The sequence below is a fragment of the Arvicola amphibius genome, chromosome 2, assembly GCF_903992535.2.
Source record: "Arvicola amphibius chromosome 2, mArvAmp1.2, whole genome shotgun sequence".
Classification (NCBI taxonomy): Eukaryota; Metazoa; Chordata; class Mammalia; order Rodentia; family Cricetidae; genus Arvicola; species Arvicola amphibius.
The window spans coordinates 62,413,912-62,433,781 of record NC_052048.2 but is presented as its reverse complement, the minus strand read 5'-3'; the positions used below and the strand labels follow the sequence as shown (position 1 = coordinate 62,433,781).

The 19,870-nt window shown below is 53.6% G+C and overlaps 1 protein-coding gene across 7 annotated transcripts in view; it reads right to left on the bottom strand.

Annotated features, from left to right (window-relative positions):
* Positions 1-19,870, bottom strand: part of Dysf (dysferlin) — a 201,247-nt gene that overhangs the window by 65,004 nt on the left and 116,373 nt on the right. For all 7 annotated transcript variants that reach the window (XM_038318221.1, XM_038318219.1, XM_038318223.1 and 4 more), the window contains 6 exons: positions 14,850-14,943; positions 14,317-14,394; positions 7,221-7,402; positions 4,486-4,626; positions 3,860-3,889; positions 2,600-2,629 (listed from right to left, as the gene is read on the bottom strand). In XM_038318221.1, coding sequence (XP_038174149.1) covers positions 2,600-2,629; positions 3,860-3,889; positions 4,486-4,626; positions 7,221-7,402; positions 14,317-14,394; positions 14,850-14,943 — 555 coding nt within the window. The remainder of the gene's footprint in view (positions 1-2,599; positions 2,630-3,859; positions 3,890-4,485; positions 4,627-7,220; positions 7,403-14,316; positions 14,395-14,849; positions 14,944-19,870) is intronic.

Below are 19,870 nucleotides of genomic sequence, written 5' to 3'. Positions count from 1 at the left end.
CCCAGGGAAATAGTGTTTCAAATTAAGGCCTTGGGGGAGGAGGAAAGGGATGGGGGGCACTGGATTTATTTTCCTGATTGCAAAACACCAAATGTTTCCTTCTAGTGGGTGCTGGGGTACAGGAGGAAACCTGGGGTAGGTCTCAGAGTAAGCTGCATACCCTGCCGCCTCCTAGATTTGGGAAGGTGTCTAGGGTGACTAGTTGAACCACCATGCTAGCAGCACAAGCAGCCACGAAACATATGCTGCCCTCTACCAGGGCATCCTTTCCCTCAGAACAGAAGAGAAGACGGACAACTAACCATGTCCTTTGGACAGTCAGATCCCCCAGGCCCTGGGGAGGGTCTTCCTCTACACATGTTCCCAGTTCTAAGAGCCCCACTAATAAGAAACCCCCAGCACCTCGTCTGCCATGTATGTGCGCATGAGTGTGCTCACCAACATGTCCATGCGCACTGTATGCGCACACGCGCCAGTTCTCAGGAAATCTAAAATTGCAGTTTCTTTGAACTCATTCCTCTTGGCAGCCTGAACTGCCTTTGTTCTCAAGACCAAAAAAGTGGAGGGGGGCTCAGAAGAGGTGGGAAGGAAGATGGGCCACGGAGGGCACAGAGGAAGGACGAGACAAAGAAGGATAGGAAGAAGCTCAGAAAAGAGGAAGGACAAAGGCCAAAAGGCGCCGTCTGCTCTCCACAAGGGCTCAGGACTCTGCACACTGTAAAGCCCCCAGCAAGCAAAGCAGCATGGCTTCCCCCACCTAGAGCCCCACAGAGCGGTGTTCCCATGGCAGAGAGCCTGGGAGAGAGGCTGTTGTTGCTACTGCAGGGTCCCGACGCAGCTGCACAGTGTCTCTAGCCCAAGGCGCTGCCTTCAAAACCTTCCTACTTCAAACGCTAGCTCAGGGACCCCTCTTCCAGGGACTCATCCTCTGTCCTGCTCCAGAAACCATTCTCCTGGGCAGTCAGCCCCAGGCCTCGCGTACAGGCCTTTCAGCATCATGGGGACACGTGTGGCTCGCCACCTAGCTGTGCTGGCAGTTGGGTGCTCCTGGACTTAACCACCCTTGAGACACTGCCTCTCTATTCCTCCTGGCTCAGCTCCAGCAGGCCCTGCAACTGTAACTGTCTCAAAGGCCTCCTCCCCGGTCTCTCTTCTAACACCCGGCTGTACGGTGCAGGCGCCTTGCATAAGAGCGCTTTCTACCTTATACCCTCGCTCCTGCTGTGCTCCCAGGCTCCCTGGGGAGTGAGCACAATGTGCAGGGCGATTGGACTGGGAGGTTGGGAGAAGTTAACAGGGAGCATAAGCAGGTCGTGGGCCACCACACAGAAAAGTCAGAAAATCCTCTGCTGGGTCAACAGGCTTTCCGCAGGAGCAGAACAGCAAGGAGAATGACCTGCCTCCTCTCAACCTCTGGGGAGCCTTAAAACTGAGTAAGTCCCAAGTTCTTGGCAGGACACTCAGCCTTCAGTCAGGGAAAATGTGCTGAACTAAGGGCCAAGGGTTACACTGGTACCCTCTGGGATAAGGGGCATCACAAGGTCATCTTATAGGATGGGTCACCTCCCTGGGCCTTGAACCCTTTGAACCTGCTGGGCTGGCCCCGCCTGTATCCAGAAAACTCCTAAGGATTGCTGTCCTCTGGCGCTGTTGACCACAGGAAGCCTCAGCAGGGGGCCTGGCCAGCCCTGATGCTCAACCCTTCAGGGTCTGGCCCCAAGCTGCAGTTTTGATTTGCTTCATGGTAGCCAGGCCACAGCCGCATCCTCGCCCTGAGTCCGAGCCCTCGCTATTCCATATGACACATCCGGTCATGAAGGATTCGGAGTCTGTCATAACTCATCCCTAGGCTGGGTTCTCTTCAGCACAGGCTGTGGGTTTTGGCTAGGGTTCTACGTTGCCTTCCAAATCGGCAGTCTCTCTGCATGGCCGCCAGAAGCAGGAGGCCGCCTGTCAGGCGCGAAGAGGGCCAGCAGCTGGCAGGCCCCCACCTCTGCCTGGGAGTGAAAGGAAGTGAGGGAAGGGAGGCGGGCTACAATCCCACATCCTGATTGATCCTGCACTTCAAGTCCAAATTGCACCGAAAATGTCAAGTGGTATCCGCTCTCAACCCAGCCCAGGGAGTCCCTGACTCCCTGGTGGAGGACACGGATGGCTTTTCCCTGCTCAGCCTCTGCCCAGAGCGCTCCTCCCCATCCTTCTTCACCCTGCACCTAGGCTCCTTGGACCAAAGACATGTGCCTCCCACCTTCTTGAGTGCTTTGTCAAAGTCCTTACACTGCTTCCACCACCAGAAAGGTTTCCTTGGCTACTCTGGCAGCTGCCCAATTTTTATGTCTAAAAATATGCCATCTGGTACTCAACCAGCCAAAACTCAGTATTGCTATTCAAGTGATCTGTATACATCTGGACTACTAAGAGGGCATCAAGCCCCTGGGGCTAGAATGACCTCACAGCCCGTACCCCAGGCAGCCGTGGTTGCACTCTGAGCACAAGGACTAAAATCTAGCCTGGTCACCCTGTGACAGGAGCTTGGAAGCTAACCTTTACCTCCCCACCTCCAGGTCTACCAGCTCCCCCACCCTTGAGTCCAGCTCACCTCATCCAGTATACTTGACGTTTCGTGCATCTAGGATGGTCCACATCCGGGAGACAGGGCGAGAACCGGGAAAGCAAAGGGTCTCCATTAGTAACCAGAAGCAATGGCTGTGACCAAGATGGTACCCACAGAAAGCCCTCCCACCAAGGGTGAGCATGGCAGCTCCTTCACCACACCCTTCAGGTGCTCCCATGTGAAGAAGGGACAATGGACTGAGAGAGTCTGTTCCTCTCCATAAGTCGCAGGAGGGAGAACATCGGACAGGCAGTAGAAGGGACCTGGGACCCTATGTAGCAGCCCCCGGGAGAAGTCGGGCCTCAAGCAAAGCTGTAGAACTGTATTCTAGACTTGGGCAGCCATGAAAATTCATATAGAATCCCCAGGACTAGCGGAGCTGAGCGCCCCAGCTCTGACAGGACAAGCGGGGGTAGGGGGAGGCTGGCAGGAGGGGGCGAGGAGAAGCAAAGGGTGTGGGAAGGGCTTGTGGGGTTACAACCATCAGACCCTATGTGTACCAACAGCCCAAGCAGCTCCAGCTGAGCTTGCTAAAATGGAACAAGGAAGAAAATAAGCCTGAGGTTCAACACAGGTTTTCTACTGGGACCTCCAGATAAAGGAGGCAGAGGATCGAGGGGACACTGCCAACAGAGGTGAGGAAGGGATCACATGGGAGGAATGGGATAGCTGGCATTTTGAAACTCCCTAGGCATCAGAAGCTTCACATGGTTGGGTGGGGTATGGGATGCTGGGCCTCCACCCTCAGAGCTTGCCTAGATGGCAGCAGACCCAGAAATTGGCATTTCAAACAATACTGGGCTGCTCCCAAACACACTTTCTGATCGTCAGCCTGAGCCACAAGTTAAAGGCCTTAGGCAGTACTACAAGACCCTGAGCCTGGATTGCACGCCCAGAGGCTGTGGTCAAACCTGCACTCCCATAAATGTCAAACCCACTCTAGTGAGGGTAATACTCAGCCCATCCCAGAGCCCCAGAAGGGCGGCTCTGGGATCTCTGCAGTTTGGAACTCGATGCTCAGCCATCTCCAGGCAGGTGATACCTGTTCTTGAGGTTATGGAGCCACTGAGTAAGACGAGACTGTCAGCCCCTGGTCATCTACCCTGAGGCCACTACTGAGTCATCTTCTGCCTGAATCCTGGGTCCTCATGGAGGATGAGGTGGGACCTGCTAGCTGCCCCCCCAAGCCTAGAGGGGGTCTGCAAAGATTGGGAGACTGGAGAGAAACACACAAGCAAAACTTACCTCAAAGCCAGGAATATGATGGATTGCTGGCTAGGGTAGAGAAAAGAGGGTATTGTTCACCTGCTCCTCACCCATCCCAGACCCCTTCATTGCCACCCTGGGCCAACACCCACAGACTTCATCAAGTAGCAGACAGACCATGGATACAAGCTGTTCCAAGTCAAAGGGGTGGTAGGCTGTGTCCTCCAGACACCTTACCCAGAGCTGCCGCAGAAGCACGGCAAGCTTGGGGCAGCACTCAAAACAGCTTGGTACCTAACAGTAGGGTCCTGGTTGCAAGGTCCAGAGTCAGGCATGGCACAGCCAGCCCCCAGTGTCTGTGGGTATTCACCACACTTGAGGCCCCTTGCCCCAGCTACCCAGGCTCCTGGAAACCATGACAGGGAATGACCTGGGGAAACTGCTGCCGCCAGGGGATTTAGTCACCCAGAAGCCGACATTCTGTTCTCAAGTGGATTGTGTCCTGACTTAGAGATGAGAAACGGTGTGTCGTGTGGGTGTCAGTAGGAGGGCTGACTTCAGGGGAGACATCCCAGTTCCTACTGAGTTCAGCATGTGGACAGCCCCGCCACCCTTGGCCTGCACCCCAGCTGGGCCTCCCAGGCCTGGATAGTGGCCAGCCTTACCTTCTCTCTCTGGATCAGCTCGAACGCTGCCAGCAGCTCGCCTGCAGGCTGGCTGCCTCTGGTCAACGGGAACCAGGCCAGTCGGGGCATCCGTTCCAGGCTGGGCTGACAGATACAGCGGCCCATGAATTCGTCAGCACCCTAGACCAGTGTAGAGAAAGAAGAGTCAGTGCCTCCCGCCCCAGACTAGGCCTGCATCCGACCTCCAGGGCTAAAGAGGACCCCAGAAGTCAGGGCAGCCTCTAGCATGGAATGGCGAGCACGGCCCTCTTGGGGGAACAAGATGCAAGCAGCTTCACTGCACTAGGGTGGAATTCCCACAGCGGTTGTGGAAGTTCTTCTGTATGTCCAACTAGTATTCCCCATGCCTTTGTTTAATCCGTCCCTGAGCCCATCAGAGAGCCATGAGAAACAGTCTGCCTACACTTCCTTAACACCCTTGTTTGACTCTCATATCACTTAACTGCTTCACCCTGAATGTCCCCATTTTTTCAGGTGACCTCGCTTCTCAAGGTGAGTCTTACTAAAACGATGTCTTTAACTCCTAAGTCTTGAACCTGGCATCCTTCCTAACTCCTACTGCCCACATGACGGGTTCCACCTCTCCTCAGTGATTGAACACCAGTTCTTCCCAGAGTACCTCCCTCCATGCCCACCTTCTCCCACCTCAGTCACAGCAGACAGACTACCCATAGCTCCTGGGGCAGTCAGCAGAGCCAGGTCTCAGTCAGATGGTGATGTGGGCATCACAAGTCTCAGCCTTTACCCAGGAGAGGAACGGGAAGCCAGCCCTGGCTGTTCTCACACTATACTACAGGAAGGCCTCAACATCTCTATGAGCCACCCTGGAATGGCTACCAGCACCAGCACACAAACCACATTTGTGAGTGACAACCCAGAATTGTCACTCAGAGTGGACAGTAGGCACAGCAGTGGGAAGGGTCTGGGGCTCCTCAGGGCCAAGCGTGACCCCTCAGCTGCTGCGTTCTGTAGGGGACAAGGCTGGCAGTTTCCCAATAGGCACAACTCCAGTGTCCCTGGAGCAACCACTACCCCAGGACAGACCATCGTTCTCCCTTCCCTTTTAGCCTGGCAAGCATGAGAGGGGCAGCTTGCAGCTACATTTCCAGAAGATTCTTCTGAAAGAGAGTTTCTGGCTGACCAGCCAAGGACAGGTCAAAGAGGACACGGCCTGAGTAGGGAGCGGCAGTGAGATTGAGGGAGAGGCACAGTTTAGGAGACATTTCTAGAAGGAGTTACCGTGGCTGGGTGTGGGCGAGCAGGCCTCCAAAGAGCTCTGGCCCAGTCTGGGAACCTACAGTTTGCCTTGTACCCATCTGTACCTCCCAGCCCCCGTAGCCCTTCTCCCCTGCCTCACAGGCACCAGGACCTGCTCTCTTTCCCTTCGTGGCCCAATGACGCTCTATCCTGTTGCTCCCCGCCTTAAGCTCAGCCTCCTCTAGAGCTCCCAGGTCAGCATCCCCAAACCAGACCCGTGCTACCCACTGCCAGCATCTGTCATCTTCCGGTGGGCACCTTACAGAGCATCACCTCCCACCCCTGGCTGCCACACCTTCTCAGGACTTCTGACGTGTAGTCGTGGCAACTCTTACTAGAAATAGCTTCTGACCCCTCCTCCTTGCCGCTGCACCCACCCAGACCTGATCTCTCTACCTAGTTTTCTTTGTGTGCAACCACATGGCCTCCCTTACTTCTGACCCCTATCCCCAGCTGCCCGGCCTCATTCTTTCTCTTCATCCTCCACCAGCCCCAATATTTGCTAGAATGTCCTTCTATGTTCCCCTCCCACATTTGTTTCAGGATTTTTGTCTTCACCCCAGCTTCTCCTGATATTTTGCACAGTATTGTGTGGTACTGGAACATAAGTCACCTTCAGATTTTTGTGGGTGGTGTTTTGTTTTGATTTGTTTTGTTTGTAGGCAAGGTCTAAGGTACCCCAGAATGGCCTCAAACTTGATATGTAGCCAGGGAGGACCTTGAACTCCAGATCCTCCTGCCTCTACCTCTCAAATGCTGGGATTACATACATGTACCACTGTGCCTGGATGCCCAGTTTATACAGTGCCAGGGATCAAATCCGGGGCTTTGTGCACGCTAAGCAAGCTCTCCACCAATTATGTCGCATGCACAATACACCCTGTTGCAGTTACTTGAATTTAAAACTCATTTTCTCCATTAGTACAAGTGCCCTTCAAGTGTCCCCACATGAGGCTGGTGGCTCCCCTCCAAGAGAGCACAGCCAGAAAGCATAGCATCGGCACAGGATATTCTGTTGGACAGCACCGGTGGAAAGGCCCTGCCTGTACCACAGGGCCGTATGGTACCCCAGACACTCTGTCTCATCTAGAGGGTTCTTCACATGCTGGGCATCTCAGTTCCCACCTAGACAGCAAACCTCAGGCAAGAGGTGGGTCACTCAACCCAGTACAGAAAGTGTTTGATTAAAAACTGTGGTGAGAAGGGACAAGGTAGACCTGGAGAAAAGCCAGACCCTGATCCACAACTCTGTGCTCTTTCTGGAGCTGCTTCCCTCCCACAGTTTGATTAGCCATGTCTGCCAAGGGGCATGGCCCATTTTAACTCCTCGAAATCATTTCAGTGAGCAGTGAGGAGGGCAGCCGCCAACCCAAGCGTTGGGGAGAAGTCGCTAAGTGGGGCCCGGCTTTTCCCAGGGAAACGGGCAACAGAGAGAAGCAGCACGTCATCACACTCACGTAGGTGTCGTGGTCATACAGCTCCACCACAATGCTGGGCGGATACTCGGCGACACTGGCTGGCTCACCAAAGATCTCGATCTCATAGAAGATGAGGGTTTGATCCCAGGTGGGGTTCAAGGTGTTTTTCTCCACCACCGTCTTCTGGCTCTGGTGCAGGAAGGAGACGATGGCATAGGGATCTGTGTGGGGTGGGGGAGGAAGGACACAGGATTTGACTGATAGTTCGGGAGTCACAGGGCCACAAAGCCAGAGCATGGTTGTGGCTGCCACTCTGGAATAACAACATTCAGGCCAGATACCATCTCCGAGGCCAGCTATAGCCACTTGAAGATAGAGCCTGACCTTGGCTTGGAACTTTAGACCTTCCCTTTCTTCACTCCTATCTGACAGAGGTGTGCTAGAAAAAGTGGGTGCCTGTGTGGCCCATTCATTTCTACAACAAGGATTTCCTGAGTGCTTTCTACATGCCACCCTAGGGACCAGACATTAGGAGTTGGGGGGCACGACTGAAGCAAAATGTCAACTCTCTGCCCAAACGGATGACAATTTGAATGAGAGCCTGGAAGAATAAGGGCAAAGGGCAGGAAGTGTGTTCATGGTAGGTCTGGATTCTTGGAGGATGAGGGGAGTAGGGCACAGGCATTAGGTCCTACGCGCCTTGAGAGCATCAGCAGGACATGGCCAGCACCTTTCTTCAGCAGCTCATACCCCCGCCCCGCCCCCGTTGTCACATAAAGACCAGGCAGGAGACATACAAGCAATAGGATGAACCAGCTATGAGGCTCCTGTACTAGTACAGGCAGAGGTGGCTCGGCCTCAGGTGGACGCAGGGCCAAGAGCTGTTAGGCACTGCACAGTGTGAGCTCCTCGCTGGCCCAAAATTACTGTGCAGCCTGCCAGCCCCATTAGCCTGGGACCCAGCCAGTCCTTTTCTCTGCCTTGTCCAAAGGCAAGTTGGTATAATTAGAGCAGATTCCAGATCAGTGGTCCCCAAATGTAGAGTTACCATGGAGTCACCTAGAATGTTTTCACGGTTCTCTTGCACATCTGATGTAGCAGAGTAGGGTCCCTGACTTTCTAGCAAGCTCCAGGTGACATTGTGGGACTCTTTGGGACACCAGTGTGAGGCCATAGGAATGGACATGCATGGTTTGGGAGAGGAGCAAAGTGCTGGAGGGTGGGTTTTCTATTTTCCCCCAAGAGCACAGCAGTTTAGGTGTGGGGTCCTGGTCCTTCCAAATGACGGCGCTTAGAGCACATGGACAGGAGAGGTGGGATGCAGGAAGCTGGCAGCTGGAGCCGGCTGTTTGAGAAGACCAAGCACAGGGCCTTAACACAGCTGACAGCTTCAGCCCCGGCTCTATCCCAAATGTCAAACCCCAGGCCAGCCCCAACACAGCCATTAACTTCCCGTGTGACCCAAGAGAGCTCCAGTGGCCTCAAACGGTATAGAGCCATCCAAGCAATTGCAGGTCAGGATGGGGAGACAGGGAATCAGGCCAGGTTTCTTACCATAAGGAGACCATGAGACAAACCGAGACCCCCGCACAGGAAGTGACAGAGAGCGTGGTTGGCACAAAGTGACTATAGAAGAGGTGGGAAGGTGAGCTAAGAGTAGGACTTCCACTTAAGGGAGACAGCGAGCTTCAACATTGTGACTGTCACTCAAGAGTGTGAGGGCATCTGCCTCACAGTCGGCAGCCCTAGGCACCTGTGGCAGAACCATACCAGGTTAGCTGATGGGCACCGAACTTGAGTCATGCCTGCTAGTTCAGGAACTGGGGTGCAGTTGGGGAGTCGTGGAGGGCATCCCTGTGATACTGGCTTTGAACCTGACTCTGTGGTTGGAAGAGGGCAACGGGATGCCCTTAACAGAGAGAGAGACTCCCCAGGGGAGTGCCTCCCTGGCATGGGACTCCACATCCATGCACAGGCCCTGGCAGGCTGGCCCCGAGCCCTCTTCCTTCTGCCCCTGGCAAGGCCTGGCGGCGTCTGTGCATTTAATGAAACCGTCTGGCTGTGATACCATCAGCTCCAAGCTCGGCAGAGAACCTCTCCCAGTTCCAGTAAGGGAAGGAGGGCGCGTTCCGATAAATAAAACCATATTAGAGAGCCAGCGAAAAAGCCTCTTTTGTTCCCACCCCCCTGTGCTTCCCAATGCTTTATTTTTATAAGCGTGCGGGCCCCAGACCGACCGCGTTTACACAAAGGTCACAATTGCACATTGTAGCGGCCATGCACGTTGTATTGGTGTTGGCAGCACCCCCCACGCAGGCCTCCGAGCAGGCTGGCTCTTTCCAGCAGCTCCAGCAGCCCAGGCAATGAGCTCAGCGCTGGGGGACAGAGAGGGGCAGCTTACAAACAAAACTCACCCAGACCCACACGCATGCACCCCACCCACCCATGGGAGGAAAGAGGACAACAAAAGCATTGTAAAGAACAGGCCTGGAGGCCTTGGGCCTCAGACACTGGGCTACTGTGTGCCCAGGGCCCAGCCTCCACAACCACTCCCGCCCATCTCCCCACCCCCATCCCTGCAAAAGACATAAGCAGCAGCAAGGTGGCCAGATGGACTCACAGACACATCCTCTGTCAGGGAAGCAAAGAGCGAGGGTTTGCAGGTCAGGGGGGAGGGAAGGGTCAGATCACCATGTCCAGAGTCCAGCTAGCCTGAGGGCTGCAAGACCCAAACAGCTAAAGCAACCGCCAACAGGGCATGTTTGGACAGAGCTCTCTGAGGACCACAAACTGCTTTTGAGAGGCACAGACCACTTGGGGATGCCACCAGGTTCCCTCAAAAGAGAGCCAGGGACCTGTCACCAAGCCCCAGGACATTTTCTGTATAGTGCTGGGCCAACCCTGCTGCCCGGACCTTCCTGGGGCTCCAGATGACACTTGTGTCCCCATTAATCAGCCAGACTAGAGGCTATGACTTATGGTAGTACCCCTCCGGAATGCAACCGCCAAAGAAAAAGCTGGACCCAGGAACACTAGCCTGAGATCCCAGGAGGCTGAGGCTGGCCGGACTCCTAGTCTAGTACTCTGTGCCATTCCCATAAGAAAGGAAATCAAAACAACGCACGTTCAAACTGGGCCACAGCAATACCATGACTACAAAGTCAAGAAAAAGGCCAATGTGCTGCCTAAAACCCTAGCACTCGGGAGCTGAAGGAGTCAGGAGTTCAAGGTCATCTTTAGCTACATAGTGAGTTCCACACCAGCCTGAGCAACATGAATCCCTACCACAAAATAAAATAAAATTTAAAAAAATAAATGAAATCAAAATTTAGAAAAAAAAAGTTCAAAATTATCAAACCCAGCATTGGCAGGCAGTGGCAAAATAAGTGTTCTTTCCTATTGGAAGCTACTTAGTGACCCTTCAGAAAGCAGTTGGGCAGAATGTCTGAAAACATAAAATTGTTTTTAATGCTTTCCTCATATTCTTGGGCATCATTCAAATTAGCCAAAGGCTCTAGGTGCAAAGGTATCACTGCAGGGGCTCTGGTAACACATGGCTCGTGCAGTACTCCTGTACTGACTGCTCACTGTGCGGAAGGGTAGCTCAGTGCTGGGGATGCAGAGATGAAGGAGACTCCAGCCAATCTCTTCAGTGAGACCCCTGGGTGAGGATGGTCACTACCCAAGTTAAAAGCCACAGTGACACAAGTAAGCAGGGGCTGGTCTCACCTGGCTGCATCCAGTCAGGTTCCCAAAGGTTCCCAGTTAGATTCTCCTAGCCTAATCCAAGAAAAAACAAAACAAAACAAAACAAAAAACACTAAAAAGAGCAAGGTGTGCCCAGATGCCAGCCGTGCACAGGTTAAGCAACTGACCTGAGTGAGAGGCAGAAGGCAGTACCAGAGCCAGAGCGCGACAGTAGAAGGGATGGTGGACAGATACCAAAGGGCCCTTGACTGGTGCTGAGAAATCTGGCTTCAGTCCCAACTCATGCACGCTTCCAGTTCTTGGGAAGGCATTAAGGAGCGCTGAAGCAGGTTAGACAGCCGCTGTGCATCGTAAAGCTGGGACCCGTTCCCCAGTCTCTTTCCCAGGAACCCTTTCTAAGTGAAGCGTTTCACAAGCCTCTGATGCAGTCTGGAAAACCCCTTCCCATGCCTGATGGGTGGATGCCGCCCCATCCCCCACTCCCGCCACCACCAGAGCCAACCTGAATAGAAAGCCTAGATTAGAAGAGGAGGGCCAAGTAGCATAGAGACATCAGAAGCCTGAGAGCAGGAAATCCCCAGTGACACCCAAATCTGGGGATCACTGCAGCACAGGTGAGCTGAGGCTCAGCAGACCTCACTGCGACCCATCCTAGCAGGAACATCTCTCAGAGACACATCGTTTCAACTTCAGTGGACCACAAGCCAGCAGAGGAATGTGGGACATCATAAGTAGACCCTTCACCTCCTGAGTCACTAAATTGTGTAGTGTCTGGCCTGTCTGCCATCTCTCCTTGACCGGGTTAGCCAACGAATACACCTTGGAGCCCACTGACCTGTGAGGCCAAAAAAAAAATGAGTCTAAATAATAAACATACCTTTGTTCCTGAAAGGCTGTAAGACAGTACTTCCCAAAGATCCTCTGTATACAGAATGGCAGGTGTCAGCAGAACCACAGCTCCATCCAATACAGAAGCAGTTCTCAGTGGGGATGGGACAAGGCAGATAGCTTCTACCCTTCAATCACCTTCGTGTACATAGAACTAGGAAGATGTGTGCTTGGACTGTGTTGGGAGATGGCATGATGCTGCCACTTTGAAGGGTCAGGCAGAAGGAGCCAGGAACACAGCTGATGGCAAGTGATGTCTCTTAGTCCTTGGGAGTCACGACTCTTAGCTCAGAGCAAAGCTCACACCAATACCAGAGAAGACAACTGGTATTGGCTGCATCTTATACTCTCTGCCTGACCTCTGCTGCACACATTTGACTCAAGTATATACCACAGACACCTTCCATTGGGTCTAGAGAGCAGATGTGGCCACATGGGCAAGCCCCACTGAGGTACAGTCCTCAGGTCACCGAACAGTAGCCTCCTACAAGTATCTTCTCCAAACTCCACATCCACAGGCTATCAGTGGGAACACGGTGGGCAGCAGAGGACTGCATGACCCTAGCAGTAGCAGTCATAGCTGGACCCTCCCCTGGCCTCAGACATTCCAGCTTCAAAGACCAGGCTCCTCGGCTATGGCAGCCAGTGGCCGGGCACAGTCTTGAGCAGCCAGCCACCCCAGGGTCAGTTCCCGGGGAGAAATCGCTTTGGTTTAGGGTTTGGGAGTGAAAATAAACACTCCGAGTTTTATAGGTTCCCCCGTGTTGGCTGCTGTTTTCCTTCCCAGCTGCTGCTCAATCGGGCCTTTCATTCAGAAGCCCGTGGCCTCTGAGGAAGCCCTGGGCAGCGCCCTCAAAGCTCAAGGGATGTTTATCTGGGTGGAAAGTATGACATCTCCCAGACCAGCGCCTGCTGACCCTGCTGCATGATCCACACGCTGAGCTCCAGCTGCCCAGGCTACCTTTGGGGTCCTTAACCAGCTCAGTTCACAGAAGACAAACAGCCTTCTACCCTCACCCATGCACCACGCCGCTAAAAGGAAAAAGACTGGGCTGAGGCTCAGTCCATTTCTATAGTCCTCAGTGCCAGCTCCAACGTCAAAGTCCTAGACGCAGCCACTGTAGATGTCTAACTGCCCCCAGCCTGCCAATGTCAATGTGCAAAGGGCTCTCTCAGGACTTGCCCCCAAAGCCCAGGAGGGAGGTACTCCAGGTGCGGGTGCTTAGCTGAGTGGGGCTGGGGGGCAGGTCACTGAGAGCACAGGAACCTGGATAGGAACACAGCTTCTGTGATGGAAAGAGAGCTTGGGCTTAGAAGAACTGGCAGGTTACTAAAAGCTGTGCAGCCATTCTGTGACCAGAAGGCCACTCACACGGAACCCCATCCTCCTTAACCGTAGGTAGGTACTTGTGAGGGAACCACTTTGGACTTAATTCTCAACTCTGTCACCTGTCAGCTATTTCAGCTCAAGCAATTTAGGGAACCCTCCTGAGTCTCTATTTCTTTACCTATAAAATAAAGAGGTGGGACACCTGGCTGGTACACAGAGCTGCTCCATAAATGTCTGCTCTTCAGATGTCCAGTGCTGAAGATTCCGAGGGAAAACTGGACACCTCATTGTGTGAGCACCCAGCTGGTGGGAAGGACTACCGCAGAAAGACCACAACTGAGCCCCACAGTGGGCAGGGACACCGAGAAATGTACCAGGGAGGTGCCAAGCATTGGGGGAGCCAGAGGACATGTGATCTGGGTCCTGAAGTTGAACTTGAGGAAGAAATGCATTCATTCTAGGCTGAGAAGGCATTAAATGCAAAGGTCAGGCACATGCAGGAGGCTTGCAATTGTGGATCAAAGCTGGCGGGGCTGGGGCTCATGGGTAATGGGCGCAAGCGAAGATGAACCTGGAGAAGCCACAGTCACCACACCTCAAAGCTTTGCCTGATGGGGCAAATACGGCAGGTTCATCTGTCACGGCCTATGCTTCAAAACAAGGAAGAAGTCCGGTTATGCTTGGGGCCGTGTGGAAGGGAACAAGGAGGGTGGGAAACTGAGGGACCTGGATAAGTGTGTTTCTGAAGCAAAGATGCATGAAACTGTATAGCCAACTCTTCCATAAAGAACCCCAGGCCAGGCAGGCAATGTAGGAGCTGGGTCTGGGAAGGCAGGGGCCTCAGGGAGCTGGGTCTGGGAAGGCAGGGGTTTCAGGGAGCTGGGTCTTGGAAGGCAGGGGCCTCAAGGAGCTGGGTCTGGGAAGGCAGGGGCCTCAGGGAGCTGGGTCCACACAGAGTGTCCTACATAGAGAAAGACCTCACTAGAGATCCAACAAAGAATGGCTCCTGGGAAGGAAGGGACAATCAGGCAAGTCATTTCAGCTGAGGTCTCACATGAGAGGTGGCTGCCCTGAAGAGGAGGAATCATCAGGACCTGGGAACAGTTTCCAAATCTCACTGAAGTCAGCCACTCAAGGATCCTGCTAGCCACAGCGCACACTTTGAGCCCTCCCACTGGGAGTTCCGGCTCCTCCCCTTTTACCACCTACCTGAGAAGGAGTCTTTGTCCATGGCTGGCAGGTCTCGGGCCTGGTACAGGTAGCAACGCAGATGGTAGCGATTCCCATCTTCGCTCAGGAGAAAGCAGAGATGCCATGTGATCAATAGGGTTGCTAAGGACTGGAGCTACAGAAAGAAGAGGATCTGCCCCAGGAAGGTCAGCACACTCTGGCTGTATATGGAAACGGAAAGGCATGCAGAGCGAGCCTCTTCCAGTCAGGATTCTAGCCCAGAGGTGGCAGCTTGCATCCTCTGAGCCTATCCAGTCCCAGGAAGAGAAACAGCAGAGGAGGGAGAGGGAGGCCAAACTCACGGTGAGAGTGACCTGATTGCACACATCCCATCTCCAGCACTCAGATGCGAATGCCCACATGTACACAGGCACACATACCAAAAGACCTGACTGGCCTGGAAGCACACAGTCGGTCCTATAGAGCCTCAATATATACACTCCTGACTATGGAACTCCACTCCAAGTGTGAAGTCATGTGTACACACTCAGACGCCACCAACTGTAACTTACAGTCAAAGATGCAGGAGATCGTGGGTCTGTTAACGCCAAAGCTCAAGGTAGAAACAGACATGGAATCCTCACTCCGGTCATCCACCATGCCGCCCTGGGGACACAAGGCTTATCAGGGCACAGCAGAAAATTGACCCTGGATTCCTGCTCCCGGCAACCCCTGGATGCCAGTCCTCCTCCTCTGCACACACAGACCTCCAAAGCAGAAGCAGCTCTGGTGTAAATCCTCTAGAGGGTTATGCCTGAGAGTCAGACCAAGCGATTTGCCCCATCTCTTGCACCCAACACCAAGGCTTGCTGTCCCCAACCCAGGCCTGGGCTTCAGTCAGGTCATTCACTATTCTTAGGACAAGGTCTTCCCCTGTCCTGTCCTTGCAGAGGGCCCACGCCACTCGTTCAGGAGGAACATGCTCCTCTCTGACTCCAGGATAAGCATCGAGGCCCTCCTGCAGCTGCATGGGCTCCGAATCTCACCACTGGGCACCTCCCCGGCAGATAGGGAGAGTACAGTGGCAGCCCTCCGAGTCCTTTGGTCACAGTTTTAACATGGCTCTAAAACTGGATCACCTAAGTTCTAATGCTGCCTGTCACTAACTGTCCCCGTGACTTCAGACAAGTTGCTTAACTCCTCCGAATCAATTTTTGTAGATCAGAGATGATTATACAGTGCTCAGCTCAGAAAGTTGCTGTGCCTGTTAAAGATAGACGAGTAGTTCTTAGGACCCCACCTGGCACACTGTTTGTGTTCAGAGAAAGTTAGCAAGTCACTGTCCCAAGGAAGTATGGCATAGGCTGTGGGGATGGATGTCAGAGGCTGTGCAGTGTGGAGCTGGGCTGGGGGTGGTGTTCATATATATATATATATATATATATATATATATATATATATATATATACACACATACATATACATATATATACACATATACGTATATATATGTATATATATGGTCCATTCGTTCAGAATTATTCCAGGAGAGGTTCAGTCAGTACGGTGCTTGCTCACACACATGAAGATGTAAATTTGATCATTAGAACCCACGTAAAAACACCAGATGTGGTGCTCCACATCTGTGACCCTAGTGCTGGGAGGCAGAGACAGGAAGCCTAGACTAATTGCAAGTCCTAGGCCAGTGAGAAACTCTTTAAAAACAAGGTAGGTGGCTCCTGAGGAACACTCCTGAGGTTGATTTCTGGATTATACACATACACACACACACACATACACACACACACACACCACACATCACACACACACATCACACACACCACACACCACACACACACACATTACACACATCACACACATCACACACACTACACACATACCACACACACCACACACACACACACACACACACACACACACACACACACACCTTGATGCTCCTACCACTGCCGAGTGGGGAGCAGGGAGCAAGCTTTTCTGGGGATGGACAGTACAGGACTTGAGCCCCTTGTCCTCAGCCTAGCCACACACAGGTGTCCTACAAGCAGGCAGGGTACTGGGTGAGCACATGCAGGTGTGGAAGTGGCCCACCTCACAGGACCCACAGTGCATCACTGTTTGCTGAGTGAGCATACACACACTTTGTGCCTCCACTCCCACCCCCTTCATAGCACCTCTCTCTGAGCCTCTGGCTGCACTGTTCGGGTCTGTATGCAAGCACTGGGCCTGCAGCCTGAGATCAGAAGAGGTATTCTCCTCTCTAGGACTTACACAGGCACTGGGCCAAGTATCCCAGGCCTGGCTCAGGGCCTATGAGAATTCCTCTTGTAGTGTCCTACATGGGACCTGGGTTCCCTGACCTGTCCTGCCTCCTGCCCCCCATGGTCCCTAGGGCCCCAGCCATCCCCATCTGATCTGGGACCACTGTGGTCCTACCTTCCACCTTCTCCTGTCTCAGGGCTTGGGCATTAATGGGGGAAAGCACTTTGGGAGGCAGAGCAGATACATTCCTGGAGCCAGGCAAAGGGGCAACCTAGAGCCTAGCCTGGCTCTGACCCACCTGCTGGGCAGCCACAGAGAGACAGAGAGAGAGAGAGAGAGAGAGAGAGAGAGAGAGAGAGAGAGAGAGAGAGAGAGAGAGAGAGAGAGAGAGAGAGGGAGAAATATTTGTGTCTTGGTTACCTCATTCAATATAGGAGAGGACTGGTCAGTGTCTTTACATGGCCACTGGCCCTGCCAGGGGTCTGGCCATCCCCCTAAACAGATCCCATCAATGTTTGGGAACAGAGGGGAAAGCAGCCCTCCCTACTGGACTTTAGCAGGCACTGAATTGAGACTTTAGAGTGCTGACATCCCGACACTAGCACCCCACTCATGTTAAAAAAGCAGGGACACTCTGAGACCGCTCTCTTACCACACAGACACCACTGAAGCAGATACCACTCAAAGGGGCCAGGAACATTCAGTCTGAAACAACACCCTCACGGCATCCTCACGCACCCTAAAAGGATCTCACAGACCTCGATATTCTGTATCGAAGGTCAGTATGGGCTCTAGGTACCATAATGACCAAGCACCTCCAACGGTGCTTGGCACAAAGAGGCCCAGGGACATTCACTGAGCCGGTGGTTCTAACCAGGCCCTCTCCTGAAAAGCACGCTTCTCCAGACGGAAGACTGGCGCTGAAGCCATTCTCAGGGTTACACTGAGGGAAGGAGCTCAAACAGACACCATCTGAGGCTGCGTGTGACAGGAGGCCACCATCACCTCACAGGACCCAAATCCAGGGACCATTCCCAGAGCTGGATCCCGGGAACTTTCAAGTCAGAGGACAGAAACCAGAGCAAAGCTCTGTGTTCTAGGTGATGATGTTCACGGAGAACCATGCCTAGACCATGCGCAATTACAGTAAGACAGGCAGACCAGCCCTGTGCCTGGAGTTCCCAGAGTAGATTGCGGAAAGGCAGCTGGCGCGGGCAATGGCGAGTTCCTGCGATCCTCACTCTCATCTGTGAGAAATGCAGGGAGTTTAACCTTGGTTTTGCTACCACTCTGCACTGGGTTGTTCCCAGCAGTGAGGCCTCTGGTGTCACAGGCATGTTTGAAACATCCCTAGTCACCTGGCGGGGTATCAGTACCACTCAGTTATGATTGCCAAAATGTCTCCAGACACTGTTATATGTCGCCCAATGGAGGGGTAGTACCCCTCACGTAGAAACATTGGGTAAAAAAAAAAAATTAAATGGATAACGTACCCACAGCCATCAGTGGGTACCTGGCATTCAGTGTGTCTGTCACTTCTCCAGGCCTATGTGAAGCAATTCCTCACCCAAATCTCCACTCCTTCACCTCTAGTTTTCTTAAAGGCCTTGCACATCTTCTTCCTTCCGCCACAGGCCCTTTGCACTGCCCGTCCCTCCCACTCAGCGCATCCTATCCTCCCTATCCTCTTAAGCTCTCCCTCTGTTTTAGTCATTGCAGAAGCATGGGCACCTCTTGACTGTCTGCCTTGAGCAGTTCCCTGCCCGCCAGTTGTCTTCTGAAGGGCAGCAGGCAAGGCACACACGACCTTTCTATCCCACGTCCTCAGCCCTCTACCTGGCCCTGGGGAGGCTCCAGTGAGGGGAACCCCAGCAAGTCCTTGCCTTGGGCAATATGGACAGTTCGGGGACCAAAATCCCAGGCAGGAGGTAGTGACTTGTGTGGCTAACAGTGTTCCCCTCACTTCAGGAGTCCATGGTCTGACTGCCACAGAAGGAACCCCCCCCCCCTCAGGGTCCCCTTTTAACCAATAGGCTGCTCTCTATGAGGGAAGGGCATGGGGGACTTTGGGGGTGCCCCTTTGGAAAAGGCTTCCTGGAATAGGTACTGAGTAATCAGAGGTGGCATCATCAAAGAAGGGCTCAGCTGAGGAAAATTGGGGAGGGGGTGCTTAGTGGGGTCCTGTAAACAGCCAGGCTCCATTGGATGCCCCTGCTGGGGTCTCTACCTGTTCGCCTCTCTCACCCACTCCTGCCCAGCCCTGTTGGCCGAGGGCATTGGGTTTCCCACAGCCACATTCTTCACTCCGTAGCTCATGTGGAGACTCCCAGGCTGGGGCTGGCAGCCATGCCGTCTGTGGCCACACACTGTGTCCTAGGGCAAGCTGTGTACGGGATCCTATGGCTCCCTCTGGGGGGGACTGGGCGGCCTCCAACCCACTGCTGCCCGGCAGGAGGCCATGGATCCCTGGAGGAGCCTGAGGCGGTAAGAAGGAGAAACTGGGCCTCAGAGATGCATGGAGTGCCCCAAATGTCCCTCGAGAAAAAGCCAAGCCTTGTTGGGCCTGCCCAGGGCTAACCTCCAAGGCCTTCAACCAAAAGGAAGCAGGCAGATTCTGGGGGAAATGCCTACAAAAGGGATCCCCTGCCTTATCCAGATGAGAGGGAGACCCAGAAAAGGCTCAACAGCATGCTTGAGGTCCCTTCAGAGTGACACACCACCCACCAGGAAGGCTGGCTGCTCCAGCCTCCAAAAGGAGCCATGAGAGAGCTTCCTGGAGAACTCTGTCAGCACCCCTGTGGGGCGGTGAGAGGGGAAAGCCAGGGAAGCTAGAGGCAGAGCGACCACAAGCTGAGAAGGCTGGGACATTGCCCCAGATGCAACACCATGGCTGCCTGGAGGAATTGGCAAGGCCTTGGGGCTTCTTGGGACCGTCAGAGAGACCCCAGCAATCTTCCCTGTATTGGCCAGGTCAAGCAGAGAGGTGTAGCTTACCACCAGTGGCCATCTTCCTCCTTCCAGGGAAGACCACTCCCACCACAGGACAGGAGGCAGAAGCAAAAAGAGCCTGGTCCCCTGGGAAGGATCCTACTAACAGGAACTGAGCATCGCCCACTCCTCCATTCATGCAAATAGGACCAGAGACCCCAGGGTGGCAAGGGCGGGAGTTGTTCCACTGCCCAGAGTTGATTACAGATTCAGGACTTTGCGAGGCAGTTAAAAGACAGGAGAAACTCTCTACATTTACAACTCGAGAAACTGATATTTCAAAACAGAGGTGGTGGTACATGCCTATAACCCTGGCACTTGG